This window comes from Syngnathus floridae, chromosome 7 (assembly GCF_059516105.1).
Source record: "Syngnathus floridae isolate MCC-2025c chromosome 7, RoL_Sflo_1.0, whole genome shotgun sequence".
Taxonomy (NCBI): domain Eukaryota; kingdom Metazoa; phylum Chordata; class Actinopteri; order Syngnathiformes; family Syngnathidae; genus Syngnathus; species Syngnathus floridae.
In genome coordinates this window covers 12,416,445-12,443,045 of record NC_142419.1, presented here as the reverse complement: position 1 = coordinate 12,443,045, position 26,601 = coordinate 12,416,445, and the positions used below count along the sequence as shown (strand labels likewise).

General features: G+C 40.1%; 2 protein-coding genes and 1 long non-coding RNA gene across 6 annotated transcripts; 1 reads left to right on the top strand and 2 right to left on the bottom strand.

Annotated features, from left to right (window-relative positions):
- Positions 1–2: 2 nt before the first annotated feature.
- LOC148395303 (uncharacterized) lies at positions 3–1,688 on the bottom strand. The gene is made up of 2 exons (XR_015859325.1): positions 1,235–1,688; positions 3–812 (listed from the first exon to the last, which is right to left on the bottom strand). It is a non-coding gene; the product is annotated as an uncharacterized LOC148395303 (long non-coding RNA).
- A 2,980-nt stretch (positions 1,689–4,668) lies between these two features.
- egfem1 (EGF-like and EMI domain containing 1) lies at positions 4,669–26,476 on the bottom strand. 2 transcript variants are annotated; one of them, XM_088380183.1, is made up of 28 exons: positions 26,185–26,476; positions 25,254–25,388; positions 25,056–25,165; positions 24,816–24,920; positions 22,480–22,602; positions 21,859–21,981; positions 21,203–21,328; positions 20,961–21,083; positions 20,710–20,832; positions 20,344–20,481; positions 20,154–20,276; positions 19,695–19,817; positions 19,208–19,444; positions 18,999–19,127; positions 17,909–18,037; positions 17,704–17,832; positions 13,791–13,925; positions 13,463–13,597; positions 13,231–13,362; positions 8,521–8,652; positions 8,289–8,417; positions 8,070–8,195; positions 7,294–7,422; positions 7,093–7,221; positions 6,858–6,986; positions 6,022–6,147; positions 5,812–5,940; positions 4,669–5,628 (listed from the first exon to the last, which is right to left on the bottom strand). In XM_088380183.1, the coding sequence occupies exons 1-28, from the start codon at positions 26,262–26,264 to the stop codon at positions 5,549–5,551; spliced, it is 3,567 nt and encodes a 1,188-aa protein (XP_088236309.1). In that variant the 5' UTR covers positions 26,265–26,476; the 3' UTR covers positions 4,669–5,548. The 2 variants fall into 2 exon arrangements, with proteins under 2 accessions (XP_088236309.1, XP_088236310.1); XM_088380184.1 differs by lacking the exon at positions 26,185–26,476 and having other exon boundaries at positions 25,052–25,165.
- Positions 14,386–17,661, top strand: LOC148395302 (EH domain-containing protein 2-like). 3 transcript variants are annotated; one of them, XM_088380187.1, is made up of 6 exons: positions 14,386–15,032; positions 15,090–15,266; positions 15,462–15,559; positions 15,886–16,298; positions 16,389–16,553; positions 16,945–17,661. In XM_088380187.1, the coding sequence occupies exons 1-6, from the start codon at positions 14,812–14,814 to the stop codon at positions 17,506–17,508; spliced, it is 1,638 nt and encodes a 545-aa protein (XP_088236313.1). In that variant the 5' UTR covers positions 14,386–14,811; the 3' UTR covers positions 17,509–17,661. The 3 variants fall into 3 exon arrangements, with proteins under 3 accessions (XP_088236313.1, XP_088236312.1, XP_088236311.1); XM_088380186.1 differs by having other exon boundaries at positions 14,386–15,266; positions 16,951–17,661; XM_088380185.1 differs by having other exon boundaries at positions 14,386–15,266.
- Positions 26,477–26,601: the final 125 nt, after the last annotated feature.

Here is a 26,601-nt window from a genome sequence, read left to right as displayed (position 1 = left end):
GATTGACTTGTCATCCTTCCTTTATTCTTCCACAGACATTTTACTCACTCGTTCATTTGTAACCTCCCTCATAGGACCCCATATAAGCCATAATTATGGCACCAACATGGTTTTCCACACATAGGTCAGAGAACCACCTGGCGCTTTCTTCTGGCACTCCCATGGCCTAAAAAACCATGTGAGAGCCTGAACTCTGCTCCTTTTTTTTTATCCCTGGGCATTGGCTTCCATAGAGGGGATAGAAGGCCAAAGCATGTTTGAATGTGGTAGTGGGAGCAGAGGCAGGAATGTGTCCTCTTTATTTGTGTCTGTTTGTGGGGCATGATGGATGAGGTGGGTAGATGTGATGACCTGGCTCATCGCTCAAGCGCTCAATAAGAGTCCCATCCCGTGCAGCAGGCCTCCCCGTCCCGCACCCCCTTTTCTGTCACTGCTGCCAGCCGACGTGGGCGGACATTATGGCCGGGAGGTTTTGGAGGTTTTAGCAGCTCCATTGTCCGGAGGGCAACTCAGAAAGGGGGGTTGCGGGGCTGGGTGAATTGGGCATGACGGTGTCGATGACTCCGTGGTGCTGACGCGCCACATTTACAGTGCTCTTGTTACCCTAATGGTGGGTGAGTTTTCTTAGGGGCTGTCATCACCCCTCAGGGTTTCAGCGGGCATCCACTTTTGATGAGGTCGCGGGGGGTCGGGCATTGTTGATGAGGTCGGCATGGGTCGTACAGCTTTGATGAGGTCAGTTGCAGTGATGGTGCAAGCCGGCTTCATAATGGAGTGGCCATGACAATGGTCCTGAGTGGGACTATTGCCACCTGTGCAAGTGTTGACCAAATAAAGCCTGTTTTATTTCGTGAAATCATCCGTCACCACATAAAGTTGTTTATATCATGTTGTGTTAATGCAATATTGTGTTGCAAGCTTGACGTTATAAATTTTTTTATATATCAGCTATCGTTGATATTAAGGGGCTACTTGTTTCAATAGAATATATATATATATATATATACATAATTATATATATATAATTATATATAAATATATATGTGATAGTTTGTTAACAATTTGTCTGTTTATGTAGAAAAAAAGTAAAAAGAGAAAAAATATGAGGAATGTTTAAAAAACGAGTTCACAAAGTTCTCACTATTAAGAAGATTTACGTATACATACAGAGGTGATTGTGTTGTAATAAAAAAAAAATTGTATAATGTCCATTTTATTTGAAATGCCTATTTACCCACTCTTGTCTTTGGGTTTGCACCTGTCAAACAGCCGTCGAAGAAGAAGGGGAGCGAATGAGAGGAGAGAGGAAAGAAAACGTGCAAAATGCTTGTTAAGCAAATTCTTTTAGCACTCAAGTGATGACATATCGCTAAAGCGAGGACACTATAAAAACCAATGGACTGCGGAGCGCACTGATCTATCCAAGTGTCCCTTCCACTGTCCCTTTGCGCAGTGACAGCTCGCCGTGGCTTATTAACTGGACTAACTAATGATGGGAGTTTCGGGAGATGGTTGAAGGAACATGCAGAGAAGTTGCACGACAAAGGATTTGTCAGATCCACTTCAAAACGGTGAGGCGTTTGTGGAATATAACATCACGATCCTGCAGAACGCCATGATCTTCTGAACTGTGAGTACAGCTGATTCAATTCAATTCAACGAGGACGTCACCGATTGGACGTTGTCTGCACAGGCCTGCAATGTTTGTTTGAAGGGGGGTTATTAGTATTTTTTAAAAAAAGTTATTTCCTATTAATGCAATTAATTTACTTATATGAGCAAAGTCATATTTTCCCTTTGACTGCATTTATGATTATTTTCTTTTCTCTTAATCACTATTCTATTTTGTGATCTGATATCTCATTGTCTATTTACCCCTATGTTACAAAAATAAGATGTTTTCTAAATTTGGTAATTGGGAGACATTTCATTTTAGATGAATAAAAAAGAATTTGGGGGCCTTCTCGACAAGGCATGTGGATCAATATCAATATATGTGCAAGTTGACATTTAATGTCTACTGCCCCCAAGTGGCGTCAAGTGCCTTGAATAATGCTACAATAGTACAATGCTGTTTATAGCAAATATAATTTTGTGTGAAGCGTATGGTTTAAACATGTAAAATTGCATTAACCAAGCATTAAATGTGGTCACAAAATGGCAGAAACATTTTCTACCCCACATCCCTGGTGCAGATGAAATTACCTATGCAATTACGTTGGCTACCAATTGAATATCCTCAAAAGAAAAGTCCACTGCTTCTGAAATTACTTAAATTATAATGAATATATAACAATATATTGTTTGTAACTAGTCTAATTTTGCGTGTGGAAAATACTCATTTATGTTATTGGGATTAATTAATGTCAGTAAATGTAATGCATAAAATAAAATACTAAATACAATGAAATTGCAGGATAATTTAGAAACCTTTAACTGTTTTGATCATTAAAATTTCTTGTGAATACCAGCGAGAAAAAGAGGCAGGGTCATGCATACTGTGTGTTTTAAATCTAAGAAAACATGCTATGCCTATAGAACGTATGTTTCCAGACAGGTGGGCACAATGTGGGCAGTCCTGCCTGGGACTTGAAGCCACTCAGCTAATAGTGCATCTGGCAAATCCCCATCTCCAAATCCATCACACAGGCCTCAATACAGCTCCTAAACAAGCCCCATCTTCTTTTCTCCATCCCTCCTCTTCCTTTCTTATGCCGTTGGTCCAGGCAATCATCCCCGTGTGGCATGTAACCGAACCATACATCATGCCCCCCAGAAGGAGGGGCCATCGTAGCTGCCAGCTCTCACGCTGATTGACTTGGCATGCTGACTCAGGCGGGGGAAACCGTTTCAGAGCGGGCGGCAAAGATGGGCATAGCCTGAATGGAGAGAAAGACAGTGGAGGGCACTTGTTGGCAAAGGTGGATTTGTGTGATGAATATGGCAAATGTTGCGTAATGCCGTGTATAGATACATTCTTATCTTATCGTCTCCTTGTCTTTTCCTGATGGAAAGTAAAAATAAGAAAATATCCATCCATCCATTTTCCAAACCTCTTTATCCAGTTTTGGGGAGTGCTGGAGCTTATCCCAGCTGTAGGCAGGACACACCCTGAATTGGTTGCCAGAAATTAAGAGTGCTATTTTTTATTAGTTTATGTTTTGAAAGGACAGAAACCACAACACTCACAAACAGCAAACAAAAACGTGCCTGTTGCAGAACAAAGAGTCTCGAAACAATAAAGAAATATAAAAGTATTTTTGCAAAATGTAGCACGTCGCCCACATCACATACACCATTATGCAATCTTTGAGTGTGGGAGACTGTGATACACAGTTTATTTGCCAGCTTGATATTTTATCATGTTTTTTTTAAACACTTGTTTTTCTTGGCCACAACCAAACAAATGGTGCATGATCACCCTCAACTCTTTTATCTTGGCCGTCAGGTCTGTCAGCTAGAGTTTAAACATTCTGGCCTTTTGGGACTATCTGGTTCAACGCAGAGGTTCGAAATGATCTCTGGGACGTGAGGCAAAGGCTGTAAACGTGATAGAATCTCCATGCAAAAAGTGGTGTATGCCTAATTACAACCAAAAAAGTACCCATGGTTTGATCTTACCTTTTATGGGCTATTTCATCTGTTTCCTGCCCGTTTATTTCTGTCTCCTCCTCCCAAGGGCAGACTGCTTACGATACTAAACCAATTACAAATCCCCTCTAGCACAGTTACCTTACTTGGTAGTTTTAATATGTAGTTTTAAAGTGAAATCTTTTCCATTTTTGCACATAATTTCTATGAAGAACATTGTGTTAGATGATGTACACTACTCTGAAAAGTCCGAGAACATTACAAGCTTTGTTGTTGGACCTTTTAATTTTGAACAAGATAAAACAGCAAAGTGGAAATTTAGAATTAGCTACATTAGGGGCAAAAAAAATGAATGATCGGTCACAGATTTAAAAAAATATATATATATTTCATTTTGTCAATTGTCCAACTTATATTGCAGTCCTAAAAATTACATGATACACTATTTTGGATAAAATGTCTATCATTCTAAATTGTAGATGGTGTATTTTTGTGAAATATCTTAAAATCTTGCTAAGAATCTATTTTAAAACCTATTTTTCACTTGTCCACACAACTGTACAGTATTTTTTTTTTTAAAGCTCACTTTGAATAGTCATACAATACGGAGGACTATTATAGTGATACAGTGGCCACCCAGAGTTTGTAGGATAGATGGCCTTTCTGGGCCTGTTTGACTGGAAACAGGTGCGTGTCATCCGAAGATGAAGGCCTCGCCGATAAACATTATTGGAGTACATCTGCCGCCTGTCACAACACAGGCTGAGATGGAGCAGCCCCCCGTCCATCCATCACCAACACTAGAGGGAGGATGTGTGGTGATTTCCATCCGCCATTGCCGGGTTGCTCCCCCATCAGTCACCCCGGGGATGCGGGGATGCGTGCACATTCGGCCCAGGCACCTGCCTGCCTCTGCCAGACCGCAACCACCTTTAGTCGATAGCAAAGGGAACGCTCCAGTGCGCTTGAAAAATGTCGTATCTTTCTTTTTTCTCACAAATCCACGCAACGCTGCGTTCCAGTGCACAAGATTGATAGATAATTCAAAACAGGTGTTCACATTTTATTTGTGTTTTTATTTGGTTCATTGATCAAGATATAGCCGTCATTGAGACTTTAAAGACTTATAACACAATAGGAAGACGAATATATTCGAACACAATATAGCACCATCAAAATGGGACAAACTAGTAGGCAGAGAAAACAGAACAAAGTGACATAAATGCAATTTCTTGTTAAAATATTTTTTCAATATTGATGCTGCAGGTGGTTTGGAACAAATATTTACACCAGTCAATGTTATCATTTACAATACAATTTTTTTTTTGTAAGCCAATTTAAACATATTAAACATGATATCCTAAATGGTGAGTGTTTTTAAAAGTGAGGGAAAATATAATCCATTAAATAAAGGCAAATTATTTTTTTAAAACACAAAAGCATAATGCAATAGTGACGTATGAACAAATATTACATACAAAACAAGTCAAACACCTCAGCATGAAAACCTTTCCTTTAACCAGGCAATTAATTTCTTCTGTTTTCTCCCAATTTGTTCATCTCTACTGCAGACGTTGACTAAATACCGATTCCATAAATACTATACATGCTGGAATGAATACATCATGCACACAGTTGCAAGGAGCCAATCACAGCTGATTGGGTGAAAGGAGGACAGATGGTCAATCAATCACAGGGTTTTAAAATGTATTCATTCAATTTCTTTACACTTTGATTAAGCATACATGAAGCTATTCCCCTTATAATGGCTTATCTAGATAAACAGTCCTTTAAAGGGAACAGTTTGTGGTACTCTGAGGCCGGCTCATGGGTCATGTTTATTGGTTGATTGTCTTGAGCTCCAGGCTTAATGTTGGCACACCACTTTCTGAAAAATGATCATCTTTACTAAAATGACCTGTGTGAAGCTTCCAAGAGCCAAGTCATGTTTTAATGTTCAAACAGTTTTACTGCCCATTCTTCTTTTTCTCTGAGGCATCAAAAAGTTCCACTGCCCTTGTGTTGGGTGAAGCAGCGCTAAAAGGGAAATAAGAAATCAGCACAAATCGAAAATCAAAAGCAAATGTTCTTTGAGGATGTAAAATAAAGACAGACTCAAGTCTGACTCCATGCTGGGTGCATATTAAAATAACTGTCAAGCGAAACAAGCTGCTATTGAAAAAGACAGCGTGATGGTGTGTGTGTGTATGTGTGTGCTACCTTCACCACAAGTGGGGCCCAGCCAGGTGAGCGGGCACTGACAACGTCCAGTCACCCCATCACAGCGAGCCCCATGAGAACACTGACAAGAGAGAGCGCAGTCTGGGCCAAATCGGTCCCCACTACAGTCTGAGACAGAGGATAAAAAAGATGGAGGACACATGTAAGAAGAAATGTGATTCTCGGAATGTCCACTATCAATCAACCGACCTTTTTCACAGCTCTGTCCAGTCCGTCCTGGAGAACAGAGGCAACGTCCAGTGGATGGCTCACATGAGTCACCTGAGCAGTCACATGATCTTTCACACTTATGGCCAAACTTGCCAGCTTCACATCCTGGAAAATAAAAATAAAAAATCCTTACGCTATTAAATTAATACATTTAAATTATATCTATTTGCAAAATTCACCTCAAATACACAAAAAATCGGAGCTGATAAATATAGTGCGGTAGTAGCAGCAGTAACCACAAATGTCCAATCATGAGAAAGTTCTTTTTTTTTTCTTGAGGGATTACAATTACTCATTTTATTACTCAAACACAAACACACAGGTTGGCCCAGCAATGTTTCTAAGCTGGTTGTCCCTCCCGCTGTGACTGAAGTGGCCATTTAAACGCTCACACTGCGTGTGAGATCCTAGCAAACAGGCAGGAGGGCACAAAGATGGAGGAGGAATGCATTAAGCGGTAGGGAAACACATGTCTGTCATCAAATAACCAGTCCGTCTGCTCTCCCACCTCACCTTCCTCCGGGGCTGACTGTCTCCCCTGAAAGAACAACCCGGCGGTATTTCCTCACAGCAAACAAAAAAAATTCATTCAGATGAATACTTTTTTAACATTTTAAATTAGAGCCTATCATTGATTAAGGTTTTGAAGTGCGAAAAAAATATTATTTTGTGAATATCCAAATTATGATTGTTTGACTTTGGAAGCCACTCTATTTAAAACATGGAGATACTTTTTCCTTTTTATTAATATACTACATATAAGTCAATTAAAAAAAATAATTTTGAAAAGTTTTGACATTCAAACAAGTACTCACGGCTTTGGCACTGTGGCCCAAAGTAGCCTGGGGGACACAAACATTCGCCTGTCACGTGATTGCAGGTTTGCTCAGCGTTACAGTCACATGTACGGGCACAGTTAACGCCAAAATATCCAATTGGGCATCCTAGAAATACAAGATATACAAATTTTCCAAAAATATTTCTTCATGGTTTAGCAAATAAAATAATTTCATCATTATGCTGATAGTAGAAAAAAAAGGGGTCGCTTACTATGTTGACAGGAGTGGCCGTAGTACCCAGTTGTACAGTTGCAGGTGCCAGTGAAGCGATCACAAGTCCCGCCATTTAGGCATGAGCAGTCTTGAGAACAATTCTCACCATATTTTCCTTGTGCACAGCCTACAAAAGTAACGGATGATAAAACATAAAAACGGCATTCATCCAAATGTTTGCATCAAATTTAGCACTAACCTGTATCACAGTCTGGTCCAGTCCAGCCAAGGCCACATATGCATTTACCATCTTTAGGATCACACTGACCACCATTTTGACACTTGCATGTGTGTCGGCACTGCAGGCCATAGCGCCCCCTAGGACAGACTGCAGAAATATTGCAAAGGACATTGCAACAGCAATCAGAATACATCAGAGAACAACATGAATCCCTTCTGCAAGCACTCCGAGACAAACCCTTTGTTTATTTAATCAACAGGTCATTAAAAAAGAGGAAAAATAGTCCAATTTGGCACCGATATAAAGAATAATCATGTTTCTCTGGGCAATTTAGCTTAGGAAAACAACAAGGAAGATGTCTTTGATTTTCCATGTGTATTTATTTGCTTCCTTGCCAGATCCAGTGACATGGAACACAGAAAACGAGCTACTTATAGGTCTCTGTAAACATTCAACAAGAGACATTTAAGAGTTGCTGAATAGCCATGTGCAAGAGGATAACATAGTCAGTATGGACCGAGTGCATCCTGGGTTGGAAAACCCCGTTTACAATTGCTCAAATGCTGATAAAACAGATTGGCTTAAGTTTCCCAGGAAAACAAGTCTGTAGTCATTAGAGGCCCAACACTAGAATGTGTTACTTCAATAGTTTGTTTACTAAAAAGACTCAAAGTTGAAGACCCGACAATAGACAATTAGAATTTTTTTTTAGGCTTACCTCTCAGCCTGAACATATTTATACGTCACTTCTAAATATATTTACTTTTTAAATATAACTAACTGTCTTTCAGTACCTTGACAGGATGGTCCCATTCTCCCAGCTGCACAAATGCATCTTCCATTTGTTGGGTGACACTGACCACCTTCCCCACAAGTACACAGTTTGGCACAGTCTTTGCCATAGTACCCACTTGGGCACCCTGCAAGGACAAAATGAGGAATTGGTTATTTTCTTGAATGATTCATTAATATCATATGTCCAAGCAATGGCTGACGTTACGGATATAACATACGTGAGCTGCAATCCGCTCCGATGAAGCCTGCAGGGCAGTGGCAAGTCCCAATTCTGAAGTCACATCGGCCACCATTGACACAGCTGCATCGAGACTTGCAGTTTGGTCCATAGGTGCCTAAGCGACATCCTGTTGTGATAAGACCCAAAAAAATATAGTTCAATATATCAAGTGGTGACAATTTGTTTTTAATATATAAGCATAAATAAAGTGGTCTTAAAAGTGTACTCACGTAACTCACAACTTGTCCCATAGTAACCAGGTAAACAAATACAACTTCCTGTAACTGGATGGCATTGCTCATGGGCTCCTGAACACTGGCATAGTTGACTACAGTTGTTCCCAAACGTGCCAGCTGGACAAGCTAACAATAAAAAAATATATATGTCATCGTGTAGCGAAAACCCAAAAGAAACATTATTGTATGAAATGAATAAAACTAAAAAGTATACACCCCCGTGTGCAAATTTGGATTAAAAAAAAACGTTTTGCCATATTTAGCCACGATTACAAAAGTGTTTGATTACTTCCCCGTCCTGGCATTTGAACAGGGGTGTGTAGACTTATTATACATTATATTCAGTAAAACTACATCAGCGAGTTGAAACAGGAGTTAAAAAGTATCAATTGCAGAATGAGCTGCATGTTGTATTTTGGAAACGTGCCATGCAGATGCACTCATAACAAATGATACTGTTTCCAAAAAAAAAAAAAAAAAAAAACCTCAACAACCCTGCCTTTTAATAGTGGGCACTGGGAAAATAAATCATTTTAACAAGCTTATCTCATTGAGCTTGAATGCAAAAGTTGTGCCATTAGTGTACTCACATAACATTGACCAAATATAGTGTGTATAGTCACAAAGTCTCTTTCTCCTGTGTGACTTTCAATATCAGCTGGTCACAATACTCATCAACATTCTCCAGTGCCAAACCCAGATACCACTTGGTCACATTTTTTCACACACCCTTTCTTGTACTTGAGAATGAATACAATCCTGCGACCATCAGTCATAGTGCATGAATCTGTGAACCGAACATGTTTGCGGGTGAGATCGCCGCACTCAGTCAGGCAGCAGCGGGCAGCGTGGGGAACAGATAAGAAAGGCCTCCAGACTAAAGAGGCAATTACGGAGCTGTCATTATGCATGTCTGCCTTCCAAAAGCCCTTATCCGCTGCCGAGGAGACAAAAACAATGCCTTGTGTTTTACTTGGCAACTGGTGTGTAACATTTATCAGATGTCTGGGGAGTGTGTGAGGAGAGGAAAGAAGCTGAGTTGGTGTTGGGGGCGGGCTGGTACGCTAATGGTATGGACGACATGATGAAATGTTTCATAAAGTAGGGTAACTCTGAGTGTTTGGTGGAGTTTATTGGTACGAGCGTCAAGACAAAACAGGCACACTCAGTAGCTATCAAATGCAAATTGTTTTTGTAAGTTTCTTTTGTGCTTATTGCACAAGTTTTTGCTACAGAAAAAATAAGTTTACAATGATGGGTGATGCTTGAGCATACAAATAACTACAATAAGATAAAAGGGAAAAACACGCTGTTAAAGTGATATTATTTATACAATAGACACATTGGTCATCCTAAAAGAAATTGTGGATGCTTATTATTAATTATGATATTTTTATTTGTTGTGTGATATGAGAATTTTCTAAAAATTCATTTTTCTAGATACCGTATTTTCCAAACTATAAGGCACACCTAAAAACCTCTAATTTTCTCAAAAGCCGACAGTGCGCCTTATAATCCGGTGCGCCTTATATATGGACCAATATGGATTCGTGGATGAGGACTAATTTATTAAAGTAAGCTTTACGTGTTTATTTTGTGGGTTGTGTGATATTAACGTTTGAGCAACGTTGAGTTATTGATATATTGTTATTGTTTTCACTATTTCGAGTGTTACTATATTGTGATTGCATGAACGTTTGAGCAACGTTGAAGTAATTTTTTCTATGCGCCTTATAATCCGGTGCGCTTTATATATGAATAAAGTTTTAAAATTGGCCATTCATTGAAGGTGCGCCTTATAATCCGGTGCGCCTTATAGTGCGGAATATCCGGTATGTATATTTCCAGTGTGAGACCACAAAACTGAAGTTTTTATGAAAAAATACTGACAAATAATTGAGTGAAAAAAGAAAGCGAATCAGAAGTAATAATAAAAACAAAACTAAGTCTTTACACATTTCTCATGTTCATCACTGTACTTGTCAGAACAGGCATAGACTCTGGGGTGTGTTGGCTCTTTTGTCTAAACTTAACTCTCTTCCAAAAATGTTATTGCTAATGCCTCATTTTCGGTATAATTGTGTTTAAAGAGAGGATGTTCAGAAGTGAGGACCTCCCTCACACCCCATTTTAATGATGTGGCTTACATTACCCAGAATGCAATGAGGTCTTGCCTCGCCAGCCATGCGTTGGCAGGCTCCTGTGATGTGGTGGTAGCGGGTACCATTTCTGCACTCACACATCTGGCCACAGTCAAGACCATAAAAGCCGCCTGGGCACACCGTGGGTCAAATTTAAACATCTAAACAGCTCAAAATGCCAACCCCACAAAAAAGGAAGTTTTCTTAAATTTGTCAATCCTCTTGTCTGTTTGCTACTGTCTTACGGCCAATGTCAGAATCAAACGGCAATGTTAATTTAATCGAGCGTCTGCGTTCATTAAGTGAGTTCACGTCGCGCACGTGTGGTGAATCTGGGACACATCAAAGTTAGCAGCAGCTCAGAGGCCATTCCCTTTTTTTGGTGCAAGAGAAGCCATAATTCGAGCACCTGCAGAGTCCGCAGGCACCGTCAATGCACAACTAAACAGAACCAGGTTGTTGCACCCACTTACACCTACACGACAGTCTGTAGCTTAGTGGAAGCATCTGGTTCTCATTGTCAAACCAAGAGAAAGAGATTGTTCAAGAGGTTAGTTGGTCCACAAAACAATGTTTGGTAAATATATGAGCTGGAAAAAAAAAAATCGACTTCAGCAGAATTGATTCAATTTGGCTTGGTGTGGATAAAGGTGCAAATGCATGACAATATTGTTATGTGTGTGTGTGTATATGTATATGTGTGTGTATATATATATATATATATACATACATACACCCTGAACATGTTTTGGAAAGAATCCGAAGCAATTATCTCATAGACCACCTCTTCTATCCATAAGGGAAGCAGTGGCCCATGTAACCAAAGGAAGCCACAAATTGGGGCGCACCAAATATGTGGAGTTTTAGCGGTTTCATAAACTTAGGGTGTTCCCTTTACTTTTGACATCATTTCCGCCAACTCCTCTGATGCTGTTCACTCCTACTTTAAGCCGACGGACTCAATTTACGTGAAGTACACATGCCCGTCATTGTGTTCCCACGCTGACAGCATGACGTCTTTACCTGCATCGGCTGTGATGTCATTAAAACTGGGCCACTGAAGATGCTGTCACCATTAATGACCTCTACGGAAACACTGTTTCAAAAGTACTTGTCCGGTGGTTACTGTTACTTAACTACCTTTGTTGCCCAAGTTCCTACATAAGCTAAAACAGATCTATAGGGTCCATTGATGTACACAGTATGTGAATGTGGTCTGGTTTATGATTTATTTTTACCAAAAGAAGGTGACTAATTTTCATATTAACAACAGAAGCCTGTGCAGTCTGCTGGTACTTGTTAGTTTCGAACCGTCCCACTTCCTCTCCCAAAGTTTATAGGTAGGCACAGAGGAACTGGTCCACAACGACTACCGCACACACTGTCATCACTAAAAGACTCCAACGCAGGAATAAATGAGCTCTTTAAGACAAGAGGATTATTTCCAGATTCCTGCTTGTGTAAGAAAGGGTGCTGTCAGCCCATAAAGCAGGTCCACAAAGGACCACACAGTCGGGAAGAGGAGGCCGCAGAAATTGAATGATAGAGAACAGAATAGAAGTCGCTGGTGTCGTTTAAGGTTGATACACTGGAAGAAGATAACAAAAACAACCAGCCAACATGACAGTGGAAAAATATTTCTATTCACCACAATCACAAAAAAAAATCTGCCATTGTAGCAAGCTTTCTGAGCCATGTACTCTTCGCCATGAATCTTATTATTGAATCATGTGTGGACTAAAATATCCCACAAGGGAAGGCCGTATCTTTCTATTTTGATTGTCGGAAAGAAAATACCCAATGAGATCTGGTCCATCTCACAGCACAGGCCTTTTTCTCCTGAAGGGAGAGAGGCCCGGCAGTCTGAGAAACTGAACACCTCAGCTTGAGGGAAAAGGGCCTCCAGAAAGCAGAACCTAGACAGACTGATAGGCCTGTTTCCACCGTTAAGGTCCAATCAGAGTGACGTGAATCATTTGAATGTTATGACTAGGGACAAGAGGCGCTGCTCTAATGGGGCATGGCCATGATTTTAAGAGGTAGTATGAATCTTTAGGCTTTGTCTTACATTTACATTAAATCTTAGTCAGAACATCATTTGAACAACTTGACCCAATTGTTAAGATAGTTTGACTAATGGCATCAACCTGCCTGGATAACTAATTTAAAAAAAAAAACACAGAATAAATAATAATGTACAATCCAGGATACAATACATGTCGCATAATGGAATTTGTAGGGTTTTAAAATGGCAACGTGGAAGATGCATTTTTTTGTCATTTGAGTCAGGAAACAAGAAAACTAAATCTGTAGCGTCCTCTGCTGGAGTAAAAAGTATTCACAATATCACATCCAATAACACACACACACACAGTACCTATGATTTGCAGAAAATATAAAATATGCAAAATAATACACTCATGTATACTATATGAAAATAAAAACAGAAAACTCATAAGTGACCCTTACAGAAAAGCTGTTATGACTAACCAAAAACACATGGGGGCAGCAGTCGCTGCTTAAAATTCACATTGTACTGTATTGATCGCCTTGTGTAACTTACTTTCGTCACATTTGTGTCCAGTATAGCCGAGCCCACATATGCAACGTCCAGTGAGGGGGTCGCAACCCAGAGAGCCATTTTGGCATTGGCATTTATTGATGCATCCTTGACCCCAATAACCTGATTCACATGCTGCAGAAATAAGAAATATATCAAATATATCTCTGTTTTGCAATTGTGACACACTGTTTAGTTGCATTTACAAAAACTATGATGAAATTTGTTGTCTCACCCAGCTGACATGTCTCCCCATAAAAGCCTGCAGGGCATTGCTGGCTGCACTCCCCAGTTTTGGGGTCACACAACCCTCTACCTGGGCAGTCACATGGCTCCTCACAACCTGCGCCAAAGAAGCCTGGCTCACATTCTACGATGGAACACACAAAAATATACTAAGGGTAACCTTTTTGACACTTCACAATGAAAAGGGGGATAATGTTCTGGAATTCAGGCTGTTGACCTGTGAACATTAACCACGTGGACATCATGGAGTAGATATTGCTGCTGTGGCCTAAGAAAATAATTACACTGAGAACAGATTTCCTGTGAAGGGATTATACCTTTCTCACATTGTAGGCCGTGGTATGCAGGCTTACAGATACAGCTCCCCATCTTGGGGTCACAGCCAGTGGAATGTTCTCGAACACAGTCACATTCCTTCGAACAGCCAGGGCCGTGCGTCCATCTGGGACAAGCTGAGGAGTAGAAGATGAGAAAATGTAAAATGTTGCATCGCAGGATTTCACGCATGGTAGAGGTTCTCACAATGGTGTTTCCCAATAAAATAGTTAATATTGTTTTCATGGATATTTTATTTTGCCCTTGGGTGGTTTGGATAGCTTCGCAGTTTCTTCACACCAAAGAATATACTTAAGAGGCCTGCTTGTGCTTTTTCCAACTTGAAGCCAGAACATGCAATTATGTGGTAGCCAGCCTAATTTCACTCAATATACCAACTTAGTAAATTAAATAAAAAATAAAATAAAATGTTATCCGATCTCTTTATAAATACTACTTTTTTTTTTACACTCATGTTCAACAGATGTCAGATAGTAAAAGACCATAATATTGTACAAGGCGACTTTAATTTCTACCAGTATTATTTTCTGTTAAGAAACTTACACTTTCACTCAAGTATCACTTTCAGGTACTTAACACAAGACAGGCCTAGAATCTTGCAGTAATCCAAGATTGCACATTTGAATTGAGACAAGGCTGACTTTGTGCAGATATTGATTAAAAAATGTGAAAATCAAAGACAGATGCAAGTTTAAAAAAAAATGATAAATATGAAATGAAGCCTCCATAATCATTGTTACATTTACATGCATTCTGCCAAGACTGTCCCAATGCAGCAGCAAAAGCTCCACTCCACCCTTGTCCTGCTTGACAGAGGCTTTGTGTGAGATGCAGCTGGAGTCTCTGGTTACACCCTCTCCACCCTCCAAATGTCGCGCTGCAGGATGGAGCAGGCAGCTGTGAGAATCTGACAATATTTCTCAAGCACATTCTTCTATCATTCTCTTCCGTGCTTGTACTGTGAACCACTTTAATAACCGACCCAAAGAGAAAGTCTTCACAATGTCGAGCTGGAGACTTAGAGGCGATCCCAAAACAACCGGGGGTGTCAACATGGTGACAGAAGAGCTGAGGAATCTTTACTACAAAAGACTGCTGCCGATAGAGAAGCACTACTCCTTCCATCACTACCACTCACCGAGTTACGAGGATGCGGACTTTGCCAACAAACCGATGGTGTTGGTGATGGGTCAGTACTCAACAGGAAAAACAACTTTTATCAGGTATGATATTCTGATGCAACTAAACGGTATCCAGGTAAAAAGCACATCTGTTTGCAGATATCTAATCGAACAAGACTTTCTGGGGAGCCGAGTGGGGCCGGAGCCAACCACGGACTGCTTCACAGCACTCATGCATGGAGAGGCGGAAGGAATCATACCAGGGAATGCCCTCACCATGGATCCCAAAAAACCATTTCGCAACCTTGACCCTTTTGGGAATACTTTTCTAAACAGGTGATGGAGGAGGGAGGGCAATAGACTCTACATTAAATTGTGTTAACGATAAATACTGATGTAAGTCTGATGCATTGATGCTGCATTTTCCCTTTGGTATCTTTGGAATTTTCACTTGGCAACAACATCTCTGAGCATTCACAGTTGGCGAAACGTGCATTTAAGTTGTAAAAATGTATAATCATTTATATGCAGATTTCAGTGTGTGCAGATGCCCAATCAGGTCCTTGAGAGTATCACTATCATCGATACACCGGGCATCTTAACCGCAGCGAGGAAAAAACTTAGTCGAGGTGAGTTAAGAAGTTTCGTCCTAAGCATCCGCACAAAAGAATGCCTGAAGCAAGAGAGGAATTTGAATGATGCAATACTTCATAAAATTCATTTGATTCGTGACCACAGCAGATGAGAACAATTTGACAGACTTGGGAGGAGGATTGTAGAAAGTATCTGAGCAGCCTCTGCTTTACTTTTTTTGACACATTCATCTGTGGGTGTAACTGGAATCGCTTGCAGGGCCTCTGGGATATGTTACATGCTTCTCACTGTTGCTTGAGGCACAAGGGGCAGACCCCATTACCATAGACGTTAATCAAAACCCCATGTTCTTTCTCCGAAGGTTACGACTTCCCGGCAGTGCTTCGCTGGTTTGCCGAGCGTGTGGATCGGATCATCCTGCTGTTTGACGCGCACAAGCTCGAATTCTCGGATGAGCTCACTCGGGCCTTTGAGGCTCTGTTTGGCTATGAGGACAAGTTACGTGTGGTTCTAAACAAGGCTGACAGGGTGGACTCGCAGCAGCTTATGAGAGTATATGGCGCCCTCATGTGGTCATTGGGAAAAGTGTTCAAAACGCCGGAAATTTTGCGAGTTTACGTCGGATCCTTTTGGTCGGAGCCAAGGCTGATGTGTGACCACTACCAGCTGATCGACTTGGAGGAGGAGGATCTGTTAGCCGATATTAGAAACCTCCCACACAACGCCGCTGTGAGAAAATTGAATGACTTGGTGAAGAGAGCACGACTCGTGAGGGTAAAATCTCTGATAGCAGCACACTTTTAATGATTCTCACTATCAGTGTCGATATTATTTGATTTAATATTTGTTTTGTCGGTCTATCAGGCTCATGCACACATCATCGGCTATCTGAAGGAGGAGATGCCGACTCTTTTTTGCAAAGAGAGCAAGAAGCACAATCTGATCTACCAACTTCCAGTCATTTTCACTAAGATCCAGCAGCAACACAGAGTTCCAGCGGGAGATTTCCCAGACTGCACCAAGATGCAGGTCACATTGAAATGTGTTAAAAGAGCTTAAGAGAGGTCAACCACTTTTGGAATGGCTATGATCCAGAAAATAATGTCCCATTCATGACCTTGACATAAGCCGGTCAGCTATGAAATGCATTTGGAATATTTGCTCCTGAAGAAAAAGTTTGGCGATAACATATGAATCCAAACAAACTTCTTTACCCCAACAATGTTATTTTAAACTCTCAAATCCAAAGTAATTAAACTAATTGATTTAAACGTTTTTTGTAAAATACTTTGGGTGGGGGAATCCCTAATTTTCCCAATTATAAGCTAAATTAATGTTAAAACAAATGTATACATAACTTCATGCATTATTTTTTCCCCAAATGTGATGTAACTCAACATTTACAATTTTACTTTTCCAGGAGCAGCTTCTGAGTCAAAACTTCTCAAAGTTCAAGAAACTGAAACCAAGTCTGATGGCTTCCCTGGACAAACTCCTAAACAATGACATTGCTAAACTAGTTCCCTTACTTCAGCAACAAGAACTTCGAAATAAACCCCTGGCTGGAGTTTTAGATGGTGAGTTCCTGGGAACGTTCAGGCGTGACCATTACAAGCGACATCCCTTCAAGGAATTCAAAGATGGCGATGACAGTGAACAAGACTCCATTGAGTGGATCGTGGAGAAACACAAACCAAAGTATGATGAGATCTTCTACAACCTCAGCCCAAGTGAAGGCAAACTTAGCGGAGCCAAAGTCAAAGAATGGATGACGACAACACTTTTGCCAAATTCTGTACTTGCTCATATCTGGAGGTTGTCAGACGTTGATGCAGATGGCATGTTGGACAATGAGGAGTTTGCGTTGGCTGTGCATCTTATTGAAGGAAAACTGGAAGGTCATTGGCTCCCGCGTGAACTGCCCTCTCACCTGTTACCTCCCTCGAAACGACTAAATACGACTGATGAGGAGGAATCTAACTAAGACATCCAGTATGTACTAACACAGTACTGTAAACGTTTTCTTCACTTTGAGCAACACATCAAAAATGTGATGTAGCTGCAACATTTTGTATCAATGCTATAATTAAAAGACGACTTTACTCGTATTGTCATATTTGCTTCCTGCGAGCGCTAAAAAAAACAGCACTAAAATTTATGATATGAATTTTGTACTCACACAGGTGGCAGTGTCGACCATATAATCCGGGGGAACACAGGCAAGCTCCATATAAACGATGGCAGTGTCCATTATTGGGACAGTTACATTTTCTCATGCAATTACTTCCAAAGTCGCCCCTTGGACAACCTGCGATGACAGAATTAAACGAAATTTGATGTAAAAGATTTTTATTTGGTGCAAATGTGTGTGTAGAAATACAAACCAGCTTCGCAGAGTAGTCCTTGCACCCCCGGGGGACACAAACATTTCCCAGTCACAGGGTCACATGTGCCTCCGTTCTTACACTGGCACAGACTGTTACAAGCCGGCCCATAAGTGCCCTGCGGACAAGCTGGAGAATAATGTGGGTCTTAAGAAAAGTACATCTGCGCTCAAGTAAGTACCATCTTTGGTTTTATAAAATGTTTTGTATTCAGATCTTATTTTCTTATATGCACATGAACTTGTGCATTGCATCCAAGCAGCACAAGGCGTATATTCTTTATCAAATGTGACATTCTAATAGACTTATCCCACGTGTCTTTTCCCTTATGAGAACCAGCAGGACTCAGGTTCAGACCTGAGACAGCCAGGCATGGGAAGAGTGGACCCTTGCTTTTAAAGTCAGCAATGAACATCCTTGGACGCAGGCCTGCTGTGAGCCCTGGCCTTGGAAGGCAGCTCAAGGATTGATTCCCCCAGTGCTTTTTTTGTTCAGTAGTGCATAAAAAAGCTTCCAACCTACGCAGGAGAGTCGACGGGTTTTGATTTATGTCCTTGGATCGATGCGCAGAAGGCTATCGCACTCTGGACCACACTTCTATAGGTAGCTCAAATAGAACTAGCAGATGGATTATCCCATGAGGTGGGAACACTGATGGTTTTGTGTGTACGTGTACAAATACATGGCCAAAAATAACCAGTTAAATTATAAAGGATAGTTAGTCTCGCAAAAATAATGTGTATTATTTTTCTTGTTGATGCTCTGTGTGAATTCCCCAAAGATCACCAAACTCTAGATGGTTGTGTCTTTATTAATGTCATCATTTACAATCATTTAATAAATATAAAGAAATTGTTTCAAATTTACAATGTCTAATATCTATTTAGATTATTTTGTGGCACATCCCTTACTGGAAATTAATTTAGTAGTGAACAAACAAACATTTTTGTATTGTGCATAAGCAGCAAATGAAAACAAATCTTTTTAAAATATTCTGGAAACTAAAAAGCGTAGTGCCAATAGTGTGTGATGCAAAAAGCAGATGTGACAGACACTCGACATGCCGGTCATAATAAATTGTTGAACTTACTCTCATTGCAGATAACGCCAGCCCATCCTGGTGAACATTCACAGCGGTCTTTATTTTCAGCACAGTGTCCATTTACACAATCTTCACATTGCCAATTGCAGTCTTCCCCAAAAGAGTTCTCCAGACACACTGGGATGAATAAAAGAAGTTGGCAAAAACTTTTCAACTGTCAGAAATTGGTGCGTAAGTAATCATGTTTTTTTTTGTACCGATTTGGCTGTCCAATCTAAATTCTTCTCTGTGTTTCATGAGGCTTTGAAACTGTTCACCAGAGTGACCATCATCATCATCGTCACTGCCATAACGGGAACGCAGTGCTGCTGTGTAATGGAGAAGCTGGGGAACGTTATGGAAGAACAGGTCTGGAAACCTTGAGGCTTCCAGCTGCTCTTCATCTTCTTCGTCTTCCTCCTCATCATCTTCCTCCAACTCTCTACCATATAAAGCTAACAAAGGTGACACAAAACCGCCATGTTAACTATGTAGTTGTCACAAAATATTATATTTAAAAGTTATTTTGTATGACTCAATAGAATTTCATCTAGATTGAATCGCTGGCTTTATACTTTATACAAACTAACAACCTGACTTAAATCAGGAGTGATAGATGTAGACACATAGATGTAGAAATCATTCAATTCATGGGAAATTGTATTTAAAAAAATAATAATAATAAATTAGGTCAAGTTTACTGACAGATGCAGGTGTGCTGATCTTGATCCAAGCGGAAACCCTGTTGGCAAAAACACTCGTATGTTCCCACGGTGTTGACACAGCCATGGTCGCAGCCTGAAGTCTCTGCCTGACACTCATTGATGTCTTATAGAATAATGGAGGGGGAAAAAACAAACAAGAAAGGACTTATAAAAAACAGTCACCTGTTTATAAAATGTATTTTGGGCTGAGACAGCGCTATTCTTTTTTTATTTGTTTGTAATATAATGATTGGTATTTTGCCTGGTACTATTGATCGCACAAAGGCATTTATGAGATTGTTTAATACTTAGCAACTAAAAATGTCTGTTGTTTATAACAGTATCTGGAATAGCTTCTGTTACTTGAGCCTGTTTGGGGATTTGAGTGCAGCGTCACAGTGCCACAAAACAAAAAGCATAACAAAGACGAGATAACCCGCCAACAATCCAGAAGTCTTACCGTCGCAGCCGCAACCATCTGGGTTTTGTGTGTGGCCGGCTCTACAGCTGCATTCGTAGCCGCCTGGATAGTTTCTGCAGAAGTGACTGCAGCAGGATTCTCCGTTGACACACTCGTCGCTATCTGAGGTCGGTACGTAGCAGTGCAGTGTAAGATTCAGCGTAAAGTAGATGGTTCATGAAGTTCTTACCTACACAGGTCTTCCTGTCGTGGTCTAGCTGGTAGCCATGATGGCAGGAGCAAAGGGGCCCGTTGGTGGTGTGCTCACACTGATGAGAGCAGCCTCCATTATTCTTCTCGCAGCTGTTAACAATCTCCATCTCTATGCCTGAAGTGTACAAGTGCACATGATCACAGAAAAGACACAACATTATCAGCAAATGTGGACAAATTAGTTTGGTCAATGCAAGCAAAGTCTTCATGCAGTGCATACGGAATGTCCATCACCATTCGGAATGTGTGCTCAGTCAACTGTCCACTGGTTGACTAATGTATGATCAGTTCTGGTTTTGCTATAATTGGTCTCAAGTGGAGGAAAGATGTTATGGTTACTCACGGTAGCATCGTTTTCCATCTGCACCAAGCTCAAAGCCCGGATGACACACGCATCGAAAGGAGCCCAGCATGTTGACGCATCCATGAGAGCATGTGTCATGACCTGAACTGCACTCATCGATGTCTGTTGAAGACGGAACACGCAAGGCAGGTATAACGTAACATAACATAACATAACATAACATAACATAACATAACATAACATAACATAACATAACATAACATAACATAATATGCAAACCCTTTGTGTACCTTCACAGCTCTTGCCATCTTCAGCCAGAGTAAAACCAGGTCGACAGCTGCATTGAACATGGCCATCCACTGAGACGCACAACTGTGTGCAGCCTCCATTTTTCTCCTCGCAGGGGTCCCTCACTGCCACACAAAAACACAGAGGATGTGACCCACACATGCTCATCATATCAGAGGTATCTTGTTGATTTACTGACTGTTTTTTTAATGTCTGGTGGGGGAAATTGTGACTGATGACTTACATTCACAATGTCTTCCATCAGTCTTGAGCTTGTAGTTCTTTCGACACTCACATTTGTAGTGATTGTTACCCATGTCAAGACATTTGTGCTCACAACCACCGTTCAGCACCAAGCAAGAGTTTACGGCTTGAATGCAAAAGAGACATAAAAAAATGCATTAAAATTTGTATAAAGAAAAACAGTTGTGGTGCTCTTGAGCGAGGCACCATCCTCAATTGATTCAGCACAGTGAATCTGGTTCAAAAAAATAAATCAAAATAAAACAACATTTGGTTTGAAAGCTGAAAATACAATGTAAGTCAGGTACTGCTGGCAGTCCTAGTGACTTTCTATTATTTCCATCCAATTACTGTGTACCAAATATGAAATATCACCTCTGTGCTTGAGATTTTATAGGAAGAAAATATTTTCACACTGATGACTTTAGCAGGCACAAAACTCAAACTCTGTTTTCTTGGGCAAAGAGACGACAGAAAGATGGAGAGAGAACCTCACTATATTGCTAAGTGTTTATGTTACTTGTTTTCATTTTACAGCATAATCAATGTTAAACTAAAGCAATTCAATTACATCTCCTAAACATTTTTTTTTTAATGTGTGCACCGATGCAGCAAAACAAGCTCTTGAGGAAAAGTGCTGAACTTCTAACTGCTCACCAATGCAAGTCCGACCGTCGGTATGCGTGCGGAATCCTTCCCCGCACTCACAATGGTAAGAACCTGGTGTGTTGATGCACGTCTGCTGGCATCCTCCATTAAGCTCTGCACATTCATTGACATCTGACACACACAAATGTTCAATAATGATAACAAGTGAAACTTCTTTGACAATTTCGTAGAGTAGCTTAGTCATGATTCTGACTTGAGCACAAACACGTTAACAAAAGACATATGTATGCTCGTGTGTAGTTCAAGTATTTGATTGTGCATATGATTAAGTGACCCACTGACAGATTTTTGGCCGTCGTGCAATAATGGCACAATATTAGTGCAAATAAGAAACAATAATGTACGTTGACGAAACAAACAAAGGTGCAGGTTTGCTAGGGCATAAAATGCCTTCACATGTGAGTACAGTTGGATCTATTTCAAGTGCCACGATAAACTGTTAGTGTAGACTCCAAGTGCAACATAAGGTAGGGAACGGGACTGCCAGATGGCGAGAAAGCAAAAGACAAAGCATTATGAAATTATATAAATGAATTTAATTAATGGAATGTTCGGATGAGCAGGCAAAGGTGTTGGTGCAAAATGGCTGCATCCTAATGTTGGTCTTACCTTGACATGATTTGCCATCTGGCCCCAACTCACTGCCCTCGGGACACTTGCAGTAGTAGCTGCCAATGGTATTGCAGCAGTATCCATCACAGCCTCCTTTGTCTACCTCACATTCATTTATATCTGAACAAAACACCAAATAGTCAAAATGATTTATAATACAATGACATAATGAATGAAATAAATCCTTAACGACAAGCAATGAATTAAAGATAAATCATGTTCAAACGTGATAACGAAAATACATAAAACTATTTGGACTGTATATGTATGAACATGAACATGATAATATCCCGTTTTGGCCAGGTCTGCCTGAAAGGCAAAAAAAAAAAGTGCCAGGAAGTTAGTGTGAAAGAAGATACAGACACAAAAGTGAGAGAACAAGACTAATTGTTTTATTCATGGAATTAAATCTCAAATGGAAAGTGCTGTTGTGTCACTGCTTTATTAATACGGCTGATAAGTTTCCCATCCGGTAACACGGACAACACACAGCTGCTTAAATGCTCTTATGTTCTCTACAGACAAACCGATTCCAGATCCCTGTGAATATCATTAAGTCTTGCTGGCAAAACCTGTTCTCTAAACTTCAGAATTTCTCAAAGGATCTTTACTCTTCCTGCACCAAAAACAACCTCAAGTATTCTGGCAGCTAATAAATCTATATAACATTGGCCGGGTATAATTTCCCAATATGTATATGCAACAAGCAGCAGGTGTCTGTGGTATGTTTGTTTTTCAACAGTAAACTTAATAATGATGATAAAAAACAAGAACCAGTTCAAAGCAAAAAAAAAGCAGTGAGACACTGGAAATATTTATGAGAAGTCCTGATTGATTAAGATCATGCATTTCCACTTCAAAACGTTTAATAAAGTAGATGCCAAAGAAGTGGTTAGAAGAGGTTTTGAAGACAGGCAAAAGAGTCTCGCCATTATCAAATCCATGTGCTTGTTGTCACTTTACATAAAAGAAGAGCCCAAAAGTCCTTGGGATATTGGACCATGTATTTCCGAATGAGACACATACAAACAAATGTGTGATCTTATACTCTCATTTGCGTGACAGCGGGCCTCAATTTTAGTGCAAACATTAATTTGGGCAGCAACTCAAATTATCCTGCAAAATTGATTGGAAAAAAAGACATAAAAAATCAAATAAAATACATCTGGCGCTGAACATTAAACACAATATTTTTCCCCCAACTATTTCATTAGCATCACACCTCAAAGGATTAACTTCAATGGATCAATATCATCACATGGTCAAAGCCAAATAAAAGAATAATTATTCCAAGAGGGATAGAATTTTAAGTTTAAATCTGAAGCAGTCATACTGAAAAAAGTACAGTATGAAAAATTAAGTGGAATTTATTTTATACAATATTACCAACAAAACAGAATTCAGATAGATTCGCTAGTTTATTGTTCTTATTTTTGCTTTTTCGCTTCAGAAAGGAACACTAGAACAGGTTTGCATCTACTGTACATACACCCTCCATATAAGAAGCAGGTGTGTTTGATTTAGTAGTACTGTAAATCAATCCTGTTCAAACATGAACTCCGCAATTGGGGTGAGAGGTGAGTCGATGGGAGACACCCTAGCCATTTGTGACTCTAACAAATACTCGTATAAGTCACACATCCAAGATAAAAATCTGCTCGTCGTAACTTTCGATTATGATTGTACGCAATATACGGTAACGGCAATCAAACAAACCACCGCTGGTGTTGCGTAGGTATTGATTTTGAATAAAGAAAACTTAAGTGAGTAATTGCAAGTAAACCAAAACGTTTTATTGCTAAAGAAAGCCGAAACGTGAACTTTTGATTGTGAGAAAAACAAACTCATAGAAATCCTAACCCAATTTATCACTCCAATGTGCGATAAGCAAATAGTTTCAAAACAATCACAGCAGACAGCTGCCTCTATACAACACGTGCTTGTGACATGCTGCCGTAAACAAGATCTTCCGTTTAAAAACCAGACAAGTTCTTGCTCAGGTGATGGTTTAAGTTGCCAAGCAAGCACAGCACTGTTGTTTTTTATTACAACAAGACTCAGCAGAAATGGAACCGTTAAAGTAAACCACCACTTCCAGAGAATTTCTAACAGCTTTAACGTTCAAGAGACCCCATTGTGCAAACTCCTAATCAAAGCTCTAATTACTGCATAGTCAAAAGAGTAGACCTAAATTTGGCACTTTAGTGAAACAAGAATTTCCTGGACTGTCAAGCTACAGCAGTAAAAAGAAAAGACTGTAAACTCCAATGGTGGCGAGGTGGAAATGTTATACATTAAGACTGATATTTACTATAATGGGAATCAAAACTTACCATATTGGCATCTTGTCCCTTTAAAGCCTTTAGGACAGTTACATATATGATCTCCACTCTCTGCGCATCGGCCTCCATTAAAACACATATTGGCACTGCATATTCCTAAAATTGGGACATAAAATTATAAGTGTTGTGTAAGTACTGTTTTTATTTTACATTACAGAACGTATGGTTAACTGCTGTATGATTGATATATTTCAGGGGTCACGGCGAAAACTTTAAAATGCTAATACCCACTATGTAGACAGCCTGCTTCGCCATCCCTTTGAGTCCAACCAGGACAGCACTTCAAAACTGTTTGAATATCTGTCCTGTACATTTGTCTGTATGTTGTGTAGTATGTTGTCCTGTGGTGAGCAGAATTGATTTCCAGGTTATAATAGTTATAGTCAACATGATGAATTGTTCAGTATTGGAGAAAGCAGTGGCTCTCACCTCCTCTCATAACCTGTACACCATCTGTGGTCTGTGCAGCCCTGCCTCCATACCTTCACCATGCGTGTAAAAGCCTGAACACAAGGCTGAGGGCCCCCCAATAGGGACAGCTCCTGGTCGGTGCAAACATTGGGCCTGAAATGCAGACAAAGATGAACAGATGTGCTGCTGATGCCATTTGAATTAGTTTTACCAAAAGATAACATTTTGGAAGATGAGTCTCATGAAAATTTACTTTGCTGATTTTGAAAACTTTTAATCTAGGTTGGATTGGATTTTACAAACAATACAAAACTCTACCAAATGAAATGTCCAAGTATATAAGAATAAACTAGTAAATATTTGATCATTCAACAAAATTATAACGTCTGCAATATAAGATTAGATTGTTAATGCGTACACATGTGCAGACCATATAACAAAAGTGCATTGCAGTAAGTAGCAACCATCGCTCCAAGTTGTTAGAGGTTGTCAAGTATCTAACTAAGCAAGGTCCACCTCTACCAACCATCTGGCTCCAATTCAAAAGAGCCTCAAGTTGATTAGAGGAAGTGTTCAGCTTTTCTTGTCATTAAAGCGTTTCATTTAACCTTGCCCAACACTCTATATTTATTTTAATAGACGTCTGTTGGCGAATGGTGAGACTTAATAATAATAATAATAATTCTGTTGGAAGGTATGCAAGAACCACCAATTAAAAACCTGCATTTGTCAATGGTTACTTGTAAGTGCGAACTCTAGTGGTCATCAAAGAATCGGATTTTCGATCGGTCAAATACTTGAGTTATACTGTGTGCGCGCGCGCATGCGTGCATGTGTCATAAAAATATATCTATATTGCTCCATAAGTGCGTAAACGTTTTTTTTTAGTTGCTATAGTGTTTTTTTCTTAACAATTTCAGATAATGGATACTGTAAATAATCCACTTACATTCCGAGTTGCAATTCCACAGATGATCCGACGTGCAAGGTGCTGAATATCAGACACAAAGTGAAAATATCTAGGAACATATTTTCTGTCCGTTAGGAAGCTGATTTAACAGGTTGGCGTGAAGCATCTGGGTCCATCAAATGAGGAACATGATGATATAAAGGTAATCCGTTTTGAGACGTGGCGGTAAAAGTTCTTGCAACTCTAGTACTCCGCAATGTGGTCCCGATTTGAGCGCGCGTCTGCTGTGTGAGAGGATGTCGGCGTCTCTTGTCAACAGGTTGCGCGCAAACGCACCACCCACAGTCACAGAGCGGCTTGGTTACCAACCCCCAGTAGCAATGACCTGGAAATCTGGAATTTACACCAGTAGATGAGCGATTACAATCTGGTTTGATAACTAGAGACGTACATAGT

What these genes read in the sequence shown, in the direction of transcription:
- egfem1 (XM_088380183.1), bottom strand. Translation starts at nt 26,264, where the DNA reads ATGTTCCTAGATATTTTCACTTTGTGTCTGATATTCAGCACCTTGCAC. An exon ending in TAGATTGGACAGCCAAATCG is followed by an intron (nt 19,128 to 19,207) that starts GTACAAAAAAAA and finishes TATTCATCCCAG; the next exon opens with TGTGTCTGGAGAACTCTTTT. An exon ending in TGGGACAAGTTGTGAGTTAC is followed by an intron (nt 8,418 to 8,520) that starts GTGAGTACACTT and finishes TTATCACAACAG; the next exon opens with GATGTCGCTTAGGCACCTAT.
- LOC148395302 (XM_088380185.1), top strand. Translation starts at nt 14,812, where the DNA reads ATGTCGAGCTGGAGACTTAGAGGCGATCCCAAAACAACCGGGGGTGTC. An exon ending in GGGAATACTTTTCTAAACAG is followed by an intron (nt 15,267 to 15,461) that starts GTGATGGAGGAG and finishes ATTTATATGCAG; the next exon opens with ATTTCAGTGTGTGCAGATGC. An exon ending in AGAGAGCACGACTCGTGAGG is followed by an intron (nt 16,299 to 16,388) that starts GTAAAATCTCTG and finishes TCGGTCTATCAG; the next exon opens with GCTCATGCACACATCATCGG.